Here is a 13,097-nt window from a genome sequence, read left to right as displayed (position 1 = left end):
AATCAGTCATAATTACCTTTGACAAGTGTTTAGTACTATAATCATTAATTTAGATCTGTACATTTAAGCAAAATTGCTTTGATCTCTATGGAGGATAAGACGTTTTTGTGACATCCTTTTTCTTCTATTCATCATTTACCTTAATCTGAAGTTCTTATATCTTCTTTTAAAAAATTGTGCCGAAATACATATAAAATTTACCATCTTAACCATTTTTAAGTGTACATTAGTGCACACCATTGACATTAAGTACATTCACGTTGTGCAACCATTACCACCATCCATCCACATAACTTTCTCATCTTGCAAAACTGTAACTCAGTACAAATTAAATAATAACTGCCCATTACCCCTCCACCTAGGTCCTGGCAGTCACCATTCTATTTTCTGTTCCTAGGAGTGTAACTACTCTAGGTACCTCATATAAGTAGAATCATACCATATTTGTCCTTTTGTATCTGGCTTATTTTACTTAGCATAATGTACTTAAGGTTTGTCCATGTTGTAGTATGTGTCAGAATATCCTTTTTAAAGATGAATACTATTCTGTTGTTTCTATATACCACATTTGTTTATTCATTCATCCATTAATAGTCACTTGGGTTGCTTCCACCTTTTGGCTATTGTAAACAGTGCTGCTGTGAACATGGGTGTGCAAATATATTTTCATGTTCCTACTTTCAGTTCTGTTAGGTGTGTACCCAGAAGTGGAATTGCTGGATCATGTAAGTCTGTTTTTTATGTTTCCGAGAGATGGCCATACTATTTTCCATAGCCGCTACGCCATTTTACATTCCTACTAGCAGTGCACAAGAGTCCCAGTTTCTCAACATCTTTACCAGTACTTATTATTTTCTGGCTTTTTAGAGTAGCCATCTTAATGAGTGTGAGGTGGTATCTCATTCTGGTTTTGATTTGCATTTCCCTAATTAGTGATATTGAGCATCTTTTCATGTGCTTATTGGCTATTTGTGTGTCTTTGGAGAAATGTCTATTCAAATTCTTAGCCCATTTTTTATTCAGGTTGTTTGGGTTTTTTTGCGGCTTATTTTCTTCATACTGTTGTATTGTTTGAATAGTTACCACCAAAAGGATATGTCCAAACCCTAGAGGTGTTTGTAAATGTGACCTTGTTTAGAAATAGGATCTTTCCAGATGTAATTAAAGATCTCAAGATGAGACAATCCTGGGTATAGCATAAACCCTAAATACAGTAACTGATGTTCTTTTTTTTTTTTTTCCTTAAGATTTTATTTATCTATTAGAGAGCATGAGCTGGGGGAGGGCAGAGAGAGAGGGTGAAGTAGACTTCCCACTGAGCAGGGAGCCCAACACAGGGTTCGATCCAGGACCCCAAGATCGTGGCCTAAGCTGAAGTCAGATGCTTAACCAACTGTACCCAGGCAACCCAACTGGTATTCTTATAAGACAAAGGAGAGGGAAATTTGAGACAGACACAGAGGGTAAAGATCATCTGAAGATTACAGTGATGTTGCCACAAACCAAGGAATCCTGGAGCTACCAGAAGCTGGAAGAGGCAAGGAAGTATTCTCTCCTTGAGCCTTTGGAGGATGTCTGACCCTACTGAGCTCTTAATTTTGGACTTCTGTCCTTCAGAATTGTGAGAGAATAAATTTCTGTTTTATTCAGTCACCAAGTTTGTGGTAATTTGTTCTGTCAGCCCTAGGAAACTAATATACGTTCTTTGATGCACACAGTTAAATTTTGATAAAGTGCAATCATTCTGTTTTCTCTTTGATTGCTTGTGCTTTTGACATCATATCTAAGAAACTGTTGCTTAATCCAGGGTCACACAGATTTGTCTGTTTTCTTATATGTGAGTTTTACAGTTTTAGCTCTTACATTTAGGTCTTTAATTCATTTTGACTTACTTTTTGTATATGGTGTGAGATAGGAGTCCACATTAATTCTTTTACATGTGGAATCCAGTTGTCCTAGCACCACTTATGGAAAGCTGTTCTTTCCCCATGGAATGGTCTTAGCACCCTTGTTGAAATTCAGTTGACCATAAATGTATGGTCTTATTTCTGGGCTCTCAGTTCAGTTCCAGTGGCCTATAAATCTATCCATATGCCAATACATGCTGTGTTGATTAATGTAGCTTTGCTCTATTGAAATTTGAAAATGTGAGTCCTCCAGTATTTCTCTTGATTTCAAGATTGTTTTGAAATTCCATTATCAGTACTGTTAGGATCAGTTCATCCATATCTGGAGAAAAAAGGCAGATATGATAGCCATTCTTTGAATCTCTATCAATTTGGGGTATATTGCTATCTTTATAATCTTAAGTCTTCCAATTCATGGACATGGGGTATCTTTCATGGACATGGGGTATCTTTCCATTTATTTAAATCTTTTAATTTTTTTCAACAGTGTTCTATATACAAATCTTGCACTTCTTTAAAGTTATTGCTAAGTATTTTACTCTTTTTGAGGATATTTTAGATAGAGTTACTTTCTTAATTTCATTTTCAGACTGTTTATTACTAGTGTATAGAAATGCAACTGATACTTGTTTATTGATCTTGTAGTCTACAACTTTCCTGAACTCATTTACTGGCTCTAATACTTTTTTTGTAGATTATTTTAAGGGTTTTCCATATATAATATCATGTCATCTATAAATAGAGATAGTTTTCCTTCTTCCTTTCCAACCCTAGCTAGAACCTCTATAATAGTGGTGGTAAAAGCAGACATCATTTCTTTTTCCTGATATTGAGGAGAAAACTTTCAGGTTTTCCCTTTAAGACCGATACTAGCTATGGGTTTTTCATAGATGCCCTTTATCAGATTGAGAAATTACCCCTCTATTCCTAATTCGTTGAGCACTTATATCATGAAACAGTGCTGGGTTTTGTCAAATGATTTTTCTGTGTCTATTAAGAAGATCACTTTTTTCCCCATTATTATATTAATATTGTGCGTTGTATTGATTGGTTTTTATATGTTGAACCAAGCTTACATTCGTGGGATAAGTCCCACTTGGTTGTATGTAATTCTTTTAACATCCTGCTATATTCAGTTTTTCAGTATTTTCTTGAGGATTATTGCATCTGTAGTCCTAGGGGATGTTAGTCTATAGTTTTAGTTTATTATTATTTGTGTGTGTGTGTGTGTGTGTGTGTGTGTGTGTGTGTGTGAGAGAGAGAGAGAGATGTCTGTCTGGTTTTGGTGTCAGGATAATACTGACTTCATCGAATGAGTTGCAAAGTGTTTCCTCCTGTTCTCTTTCTTTGAAAGAGTTTGAGAAGGATGGGTATTCGTTTTTTTAAGCATTTGGTAGAATTCATCAGTAAAGCCATCTAGTCCTCTGCTTTTCTTTTACGGGTAGTTGTTTTGTTTGTTTACTAACTCAGTCTCTTTACTCGTTCGAGGTCTGTATTTTCTGTTTCTTCTTGAGTCCGTTTTGGTGGTTTGTGTGTTTCTAGGAATTCAACCATTTCACCTACATTATTGAGTTTGTTGGCATACAGTTGTTCATACTATTCCCTTATAATCTTTTTTTATCTCTGTAAGATCATTCCTAATGACCCTCTTTCATTCTTGATTTTAGTAAATTGAGTCTTCTTTTGTTGTTTTGTTTGGTTTTTTTTTTTCATTCTAGCTAAATTTGATCTTTTCAAAGAACGAACTTTTGGTTTAGTTGAGCTTTATTGTTTTTCTGTTCTCTCTTTTATTTCCAATTTATTTTGTATTATTTTCTCACTTCTGCTTGCTTTGGACTTAGTTTGGTCTTTCTCTCCAGTGTCTTAAGGTGGAAGGTTATGTTATTGATTTCAGATCTCTTTTTTAATGCAGATATTTGTAAGTGTCCCTCCGAGCACTGCTTTTGCTGCATGCCTTAAGTTTGGGTATAGTGTTTTCATTTGTCTCAACGTATTTTCTGATTTCCTTTGTGATTTCTTCTTTGATCCATTGGCTACTCCTTCTTGGGCCAACATCTGGAAACTGTCAGGGCAGTTAGCTGGGTGAACTGTAAGGTTCACCTCATTTGGGTCCCATTCACAGAGATCACTGTCCTTTGTTGTCTAATGTCCAGTGTCTTGAAAACATTATTTCATATATTTTGTTAGTTGTTTCAGATGGGAGGATAAGCTGAGTCCCTGTTATTCCATTTTGGTTAAAAATGGAAGTTGGTTTCATTTTTAACATTTAAATCTCAGATGTATTTGGAATATGTGAGAAGTGAATCCAGTGTTATCTTTTTTGCATTTGGCTATGCAATAATTCTGATTTAAAATTGAAATCAGTAATCACTGATTTTAAAAGTCATATCTTTTTCCTACTGTTTTTTTCTTATAAATTTCTGTATTCAGCTTTCTATTTTAGATTTTCTGTTTTCTGCCATTGCTGTTGTTCATTATGTCTGTTCATGTTTTAATTTTTAAATATCTAGTAAAGTGAGCCTTGTTCCCCATAATTGATCTTTTTCAGGGTTATTCTTTCAGATAACAAACTTTATAATTAAAAAGTTATAAATATAGAGTTCTCTTGTAAAAGTTAATTTCTTAACTCTGAAATTTCTTGTGTTCTGATTATTAACCATTAAGACATATTAAGTACAGACCAAGTCCAGTGACATTAAGGGAGAATAAGAGGGAAGAAATTAAAATATAATCATATTCTCAGAATTGCTTTTGGCTTCAATTGAAAGAGTCTTAAGAGATACTTAAAGAGATCAGAATTAATAAAACTATATGTTCATTGAATTTACAGGTTTTCTATTGGAGCCTAACACAGTGTATAAATGTATATACATGTAATTATTAATAAAAAAGTGATACAATGAATACAAAAAGTGGGTGGTTTTTTAGCAAGATTTCCAGGTTGTCTCATTTTTATCCTCACCTAACATTATTTTAGGTTTGCAAGTACACACATGTATTTGCCATCCTTAAACAATGTTTACTTTCAGTGTGCTAGCTTAGTTTTGGAGTGATACATTCCTGCCAGTAAACTTATCTAGATTCCTTTGTACGGTATCCTTGATAGTAGAAACCATGTCTGCTTTCCTTATGTATCATGCTCAAATGAAGTATTAAGAGCTCATAGGGAAAATGTGGATGCAAATTTTTTTGTTAGCACTTACTAAATTTGTTTTCTGTATATTCCTTTTTAAATTTTATACCTATATCAAATAATATTTCTAGCTTAGGAAAAGCCCTTATTGTCACCAGTCATTAATTACAAATAGTCTTTGAGAGAGATTTTAACAGCTGCTGCAGGTAGGAAAACAAAATGACACAGATTCTGCTCATTTTTTTGAAACTATTTATAGTCAGAAATACTGAAAAAAGTGAAAAACAGTACCATAGTCAAATAAGTAAAAGAGGTAGTAACTTTTATATAAATCTCAAGGAAGAGATAACTGTACATCATAGTGGATCAGGAAACTTTCTTTGGCAAGACTGAATCAGAGCTAAGATTTTGAGATAATGATAAAACTTGGATGAATGAAAGAAAAATAGCCTTTCAAAGGGGGACAGTGGAACACAAAGACCAGGAGGCAGAAACTCATATGTTGAGTTTTATGTCAATGAAATGACCATCCTGATCTAGGGTTTCATTAGAAGAGTATTAATAGATGTGGTGGGAAGGTATTAATGACAGCTGATACTTGAGAACTTACTCTGTGCCAATCATTGTGCTAAATGCTTGACATGTTTTTAACTAGGTTAATCTTCACAAAGCTGAAGTAGATGATATATTACTATTTTGAAAGTGAGAACAATTACTTTTGAAGAAATTAAGCTACTTCCCAAAGTCAGACATCTAGTGAGGGTCAAAGCCTAGATTCAAACCACTTGGTTTCAGAGTCTGTGCTCTTAACTACATGCAACACTGCTCAAGTACGTTTAAGTTGTAGTGGTCTAGCATGTCAGGCCAAGGTGATGAGACAATTCTTGTTCTCTACTATATGCAGTAATCATCTAGAGACCCTTTACCAGGAAATCTTTAAGCAGACTTCTTGAAATTAGTTTGCTTAAAGTTACTGGCACATTTTGGAGTCATTCAACATGTAGACTCGGGAATATGGGAGATGCTAGGATATCAGTGGAAATTTTTTGCTAAAAGCAAATAGCAAGCTTTCAGAAGACTGGAGTAGGTGACTTCTCTTTTCCTTTTGTATTAGGCAACACTGGACTATGGAATGTATTCTCGGGAAGAAGAATTATTAAGAGAAAGAAAACGCATTGGAACTGTTGGAATTGCTTCCTATGATTATCATCAAGGAAGTGGAACATTTCTATTTCAAGCTGGTAGTGGAATTTATCATGTAAAAGATGGAGGGCCACAAGGATTTACTGTAAGTTGGTGTTACTACTTGTTAAATGTTTTTAGGTCCTAAAGGTTATTTGCATCAGAAAGGTAATTAAACCAAAAAATTATATTTACCCACCAAGTGAGAAATTTAATAGTAAAGAAAACAGTATATATGAGTACTAATTTCCAATGTTAAGAATTAATCATTTTTACACTGACATTAATATGTAATTTTTTAAATGCTTAAAAACACTTGCTATGTAGGAAGATATAGTAAAGGGCGTTAATGCCCATCTTCTGAATAAAGGCTGAGGGGGATTTTGGAAGATAATGTTATCGCAAGGCAATCTAATTTTGGTTCCCTTAAAAACTTAATTCATTTTTTTTTAAGATTTTATTTATTTATCTGACACAGAGAGAGAGAGATCACAAGTAGGTAGAGTGGCAGGCAGAGGGAGAGGGAGAAGTGGACTCCCTGCTGAGCAGAGAGCCAGATGCCGCTGCATCCCAGGACCCTGGGATCATGACCTGAGTCGCAGGCAGACACTTAACTGACTGAGTCACCCAGCCGCCCCAAAAACTTAATTCATCTTAATAAATGGTTTTAAATGTTTGGTTTTATTCCAGGCAATTGGGGTTTTTTTTGTTTTGTTTTTTAAGTTTTATTTATTTATTAGAGAAAGAGAGAGACAGAAGAGAGTGTGAGAATGAGTGGGGGAGGCCAGAGGGAGAGGGAGAGAGAATCTCAAGGAGACTCCCCAGTGAGCACGGAGCCTGATACAGGGCTTGATCTCATGACCCTGAGGTTATGACCTGAGTGGAAATCAAGAGTCAGACACTCAACGAAATCAAGAGTCAGACACTCAGCGACTGAGCCACCCAAGTGCCCCTCCAGGCAATTCTTTACATGGTATTAGAACTGTTCTTTTGAGGGGCGCCTGGGTGGCGCAGTCGTTAAGCATCTGCCTTCAGCTCAGGGCGTGATCCCGGTGTTCTGGGATCGAGCCCCACATCAGGCTCCTCTGCTGGGAGCCTGCTTCTTCCTCTCCCACTCCTCTGCTGTGTTCCCTCTCTCGCTGGCTGTCTCTGTCAAATAAATAAATAAATAAAATCTTTAAAAAAAAAAAAGAAAAGAAAAGAACTATTCTTTTGTTAGAATTGTATGATCCTGGCTTTCATTACATCTTTTTCAGCAAAACTGTTTTATATTGGTAAAATTAATTTGAAATATTTAATAAATATTCAATAAGTGCTTAATGAAAGTATTTAATAAGCAGTCATTACTCTATTAAACAAGTTTGGACAACAAAATTTATGAAGCACTGTTATATTGTCTTTATTTACTTTCCTGTTGGGGCACCCGGGTGGCTCAGTGGCTTAAGCATCTGACTCTTGATTTGGCTCATGTCATGATCTCATGGATCGTGGGATTGCACCCCATGTGGGGCTCTGTGCTCAGCGGGGAGTCTACTTTTCTCCTTCTCCCTCTCTCTCTCTGCCCCTCCATTTGCACTCAAGTGCTCTCTCTCTTTCTCTTGCTCTCTCTCTCTCTTTCTCAAATAAGTAAATCTTATTTTTAAAAAATCTTTATTTACTTTCCTATTACCCTTAGCTTTCTAATTCATAGTGTTAAAGAAAAATCCATCCTTGTAAGTTAAGGCATGCAAAAGTGTATTTTTCTGATGGGCATTTATCATAGTTGACATTGTACTTGGAATTATTGTTCATTTTATAGGAAGGGTGTTGGCAAATGAATATGCATCTGTTGGCCTAATACTTGCTTTAAAAATGTTTTTTTTCTTTTCTAGCAACAACCCTTACGGCCAAATTTAGTAGAGACTAGCTGTCCCAACATTCGCATGGATCCCAAATTATGCCCAGCTGATCCAGACTGGATTGCTTTTATACATAGCAATGATATTTGGATATCCAACATTGTAACCAGAGAAGAAAGAAGGCTCACCTATGTGCACAATGGTAACACATAGTTGTTCAAATCTACTTTTCTGAAAAGTATTTTTTAAATTTTGCTTTTGCTCACTTTTTGAAATTAGGCAAAATGAGGCAAAGTAGGTGATCTTTATGTTTTAAATTCAAATCTTTAAAAAAGAAAAAAGTACAGAGGATAAATAGTATGTACCACCTGCATAATGCTACCTTGTTTTAATGTGCATTTTCAGATACCACTGCAGCACCTCTGACACGATTGTTTCTTTAGCTTACCAAGGCTGTCAGGATTTCCCCAGAACTGTTCTCATTAAAATGAAATTTCAGTTAAAAAAACTAATCTTGTTTTTGGGAAACAAACAAAAACCTAATATACAAAAATTTATCTCCCTTTTTTAGGGAGCCTCCTTAGTTATTTTGTCATAATAGGAAAAACAAAACTTTATAGAATTGTGTGTATTGTGGAAATACTTAATTTCCATTAAAGTGATTATAGTAATACTAAGCACTGCTCAAAGCATAGAAAAGATGTAGATGTTTTCCTCTAAAGCTTTCATACAAATGCAAGATGGGAAACAGTGTATTGCTTTTTCTTTGAACACATGAAACAGAGTTTAAGATTAGTAAGTTCCACAGTGAAGGATGGGCATCTTTCTTAATAAATTATTTTAGAGTACAACAGTGTATTGACAACATACATTTTTTTCATTATTAGGATAATCAGTGTTATAGAAGAAGCCCTTTCCTGAACAATTTGTGTTGGTAGAAAGAACACTGAATTAGGAGTCAAGAAATCTTGTTCTAGCTGTTTAGTCAGTCAACAAAGATAGGTTAAGTTCCTGTGCACCAGGTAACATGGCAGAAACTAAGGATACAAAATTGAATAAGACATAACCTGGGCCCTCAAGGAAACTATATGAATAATAAAACAGAGTGATAAGCAAACATAGAATGTTGTGAGGGCATCAATTTGGGGTAGTGGTCAGGTAAGGCTTCCCAGAAGAGAGGACAACTAACTGGCACCTAAACTGATCTTAGATATGACTGCACATTAATCAGTACATTCCAGGTGAGGGGACCACATGAGAAAGGTCTTAATGCAGAAGGTGGTGTGTATGAGGAGTTAAAAGCAGTCTGATGGTTCTAAAGCGTAAGGTATGAGTCAAGAAGAAGGGAAAGGTAAGGCTGGCAGATAAAGAGAGCCAAGAGAAGGGTTAACTATCTCATGGAAATCAACAGTCTCTAGCATGATGTGGGAGTCCAATGAAAGTTTTTAACAATTGGGTGGTGTGGTCGGAGTCATATTATAGATAAATTGTTCTGAATACTTTGTGAAAGTTGTATTTGAAAAGCCCAGGACTAGGGGCGCCTGGGTAGCACAGTTGTTAAGCGTCTGCCTTCGGCTCAGGGCGTGATCCCGGCAATCTGGGATCGAGCCCCACGTCAGGCTCTTCCGCTGGGAGCCTGCTTCCTCCTCTCCCACTCCCCCTACTTGTGTTCCCTCTCTCACTGGCTGTTTCTCTGTCAAATTAAAAAAAAAAAAAAAAAAAAAAATCTTAAAAAAAAAAAAAAAAGAAAAGCCCAGGACTAGAGGCAAGGACACCAAAATTTGACTGTTGAAATTATCCAGGTTTAAGTGGTCTGAAACTCTGTAGAGCATCAGATAGACAAAAGGGGATGGAGTAGGAACTTTTTAAGTGAAAAGTACATGTTTTGGGGGCCCCTGGGTGGCTCAGTCTGTTAAGCGTCCAACTCTTGATTTCAGCTCAGGTCATGATCTCAGGGTCTTGAGATTAAGCCCCGTGTTAGGCTCCGCACTCAGTGGGGAGCCTGCTTCCTTTTCCTCCCTCTCCCTCTGCCCTTCCACCCACCACCAACCCCCTGCTCCCTCTCTCTTTCTCTCTCTCTCTCAAATAAATAAATATATTTTTTAAAGTAAAGAAAGGTGCATGTTTTGGGTCTCCATTTGGAGTCAGGGAATCAGAATGGCTACCAATTATAGGATTAGGTTGATGATTAGTAAATCTGGGTTGGAAATCCTAGCCATTTCTTCATGCTTTCAACAAACATTGAACACTCACTGTATACTAGTTATCCTTCTTGAGGCTGGGAGTGCAAAGCTCTGATGGTAACCAACAGAATTAAGATGTTTTTTAGTCTAGCTTTTGTTCTGTAGAATTATTTTTCCACACAGGGTTATTGTGAAGATGGACAGAATTTAGGGGCACCTGGATGGCTCAGTTGGTTAAGTATCCAACTCTTGATTTCAGCTCAGTGTTGTGAGATCTGTGCTGGGCGTGGAGCCTGCTTAAGACTTTCTCTTCCCTCCATCTGCCCCTATCTCTCTCTCCCTCTCTTTAAAAAAAAAAAAAAGTGACAGAATTGAAAGTAGAAAGCACTGGCACCCTGCAGGATGCTATAATATTGTTTTTATTATTTTCCTTTCTGTGCATATAGGTATGTGGTATATTTTATTATTTTCAAGATTAATGTACTCATTAAAAATGCAGTCTAGAACCATCTAGTTTGAATTCTAGATCTACCATTTTTAGTTCTGTGACCTTCAGTAAGTTATTTAACTGGTCTCTGTTTCCATATCTAAAAAGGCGTGTTATTATAGTCTCTTATGAGATTCTAATGAGTTTATATTTGTCAAGTGTTTAGGATGGTGTCTGAAACATAGTAAGTGTGATGTGTTTAAGGAGAGAGGTAGGTACAGAGTAAGCATCTTCAGTCCTACTCTGCTTACAATAAGTTTCCAAGTAAAAGTCTGCTTTTAGATGGGGTTAGTCAGTGAGCATGTGCATGTGTTTATTTTCTGCCTAGTATGAAAAGGAATGTAGAAGTAATACAGGACCAGACTCTACTTTCAAATGATATATTGACATATCAGAAGAACAAAGCGATACCTTTTATTCATTTAATAAATAACTCTTGATAATTGAGGTCTATAGTAAGTGAAAGGGAAATAGAAATGAATGGTACCTATTCTCACATCCAAAAGAGAACAAATATGAAACAATATAGTAGGTCTAATTTTGGGGTAGTTGACAGATCCAAGAAAACCAAACACTGGTTTTGCCTATATCAGTAATTCCAAAACTCAAAAAACTCTTGAAAACTGGGCTTAGTTTTCGCTGGCTCGGTGCTGAAACTCATTTGGTGGCGAAACCTGTCCTGAACTGACCTGAGGATATTTATAATCTTAATCCTACTTAGTGTGTCTATTCATAAGTTTGCTGCAAGAATATTGGTGTATTCAGTTACAGAGTATTTGATTACCCTGCCAGAGATGTTACATAATTATATGGTAGATATATGATAAATATGAAAAATCCTCCAAATTTTGAGTTCCAAACACTTCTGGACTCAAAATTTTTGGGTAGGGGATTATTGGCTCATGTTATATATTTGTTTCAGACAATATATAGAAAATACAGATAACCAAAAATAATACATTGGAACTTGTCTATAATATTGAAATCACTCTGAGATATTACCATACACGCATTAGACTGGCTAAAGTGAAAAAGATAAAGAACACAAACGTTGGAGAGGAACTTTCATACATTGCTAGTAAGAATAGAAAATAATACAAATACTATGGAAAGCTATGTGACAGTTTCTTACAAAGTTAATTTATCATACTACCCAGTCATTCCACTCCTAGGTCTTTTATTCAAGAGAAAGCATACACCACAAAGATCCCTATACAAGAAAGATTATAGTATCTTTAGTCATATTGCCAATAACTGACAGTAACAGTAAAAGCCCAGATACCCATTAACAGGTGAATGGATTAAAAAACAACAACAACTGTGGTATACTATGGACTACCACCCAGCAATAAACAGGAATGAATTATTGATGCTGTAATAATATAGGTGAATCTCAAAAAGCAGACAAAGTAGGACTTCACTTATATAATATTCTAGAATATGCAAAACTAACCTATGGTGACAGAAATCAGATCAGTGTTTGCTTCTGGGGTGAGAATGGGCATTGACTGAGAAGAGGCATGAGAAAACATTTTGGGTGTTGGAAATATTCTGTCTTGATAAGGTGTGATTGGTTACACAAGTATATACATTTTTTACAAATAAACAGTATGCCTAAGATTTTGTAAATTATAAAGCAGTTATTAAAATGCTTCTCCATAGTCTGTCTCACTATTTGGGGAGAACCACATTTTGGTTTATATCCCAACACTTTCTAAAATATATATTTAGGGGCGCCTGGGTGGCACAGCGGTTGGGCGTCTGCCTTTGGCTCAGGGCGTGATCCCAGCGTTATGGGATCGAGCCCCACATCAGGCTCCTCTGCTATGAGCCTGCTTCTTCCTCTCCCACTTCCCCTGCTTGTGTTCCCTCTCTCGCTGGCTGTCTCTATCTCTGTCAAATAAATAAATAAAAAATCTTTAAAAAAAATAAAATAAAATATATATTTAACATTTTTGAATGAAATTATAGTGTACATGCCATTTAGTAATAGGGCTTTTTTTAATCCAGGTATATTACAAACATTTCTCCATGTCACGAAATCTTTTTTTTTTTTTTTTAAGATTCTATTTATTTATTTGACAGAGAGAGAAGAGTGTGTGTGTGTGTGTGTGTGTGTGTGTGCGTGCGCGTGTGTGTGTGCCAGAGAGCACAAGCAGGGGAACAGCAGAGGCAGAGGGAAATCCCAGAACCCTGGGATCATGACCTGAGCCGAAGGCAGATGCTTTAACTGACTGAGCCACTCAGGCGGCCTTCCGTGTCATGAAATCTTATAAAATTATGGTTTTGTGGTTTGGGGGGGGGTATTTTATTTATTTATTTATTTATTTATAAAGATTTCATTTATTTATTTGTCAGAGAGCGAGC

The 13,097-nt window shown here is 36.1% G+C and overlaps 1 protein-coding gene across 7 annotated transcripts in view; it reads left to right on the top strand.

The window, feature by feature from the left end:
* Positions 1-13,097, top strand: part of DPP8 (dipeptidyl peptidase 8) — a 69,801-nt gene that overhangs the window by 18,418 nt on the left and 38,286 nt on the right. For all 7 annotated transcript variants that reach the window (XR_008956077.1, XM_044392027.3, XM_048222194.2 and 4 more), the window contains 2 exons: positions 6,155-6,328; positions 8,094-8,262. Coding sequence is in view for 6 of the 7 variants with exons in the window: in XM_044392027.3 (XP_044247962.3) it covers positions 6,155-6,328; positions 8,094-8,262 (343 nt within the window). In the remaining variant the exon portion in view is untranslated. The remainder of the gene's footprint in view (positions 1-6,154; positions 6,329-8,093; positions 8,263-13,097) is intronic.

Source organism: Ursus arctos, unplaced genomic scaffold (genome assembly GCF_023065955.2).
Source record: "Ursus arctos isolate Adak ecotype North America unplaced genomic scaffold, UrsArc2.0 scaffold_28, whole genome shotgun sequence".
Taxonomy (NCBI): domain Eukaryota; kingdom Metazoa; phylum Chordata; class Mammalia; order Carnivora; family Ursidae; genus Ursus; species Ursus arctos.
The sequence above is the reverse complement of the archived record's forward strand: the minus strand, read 5'-3'. Positions and strand labels throughout refer to the sequence as shown.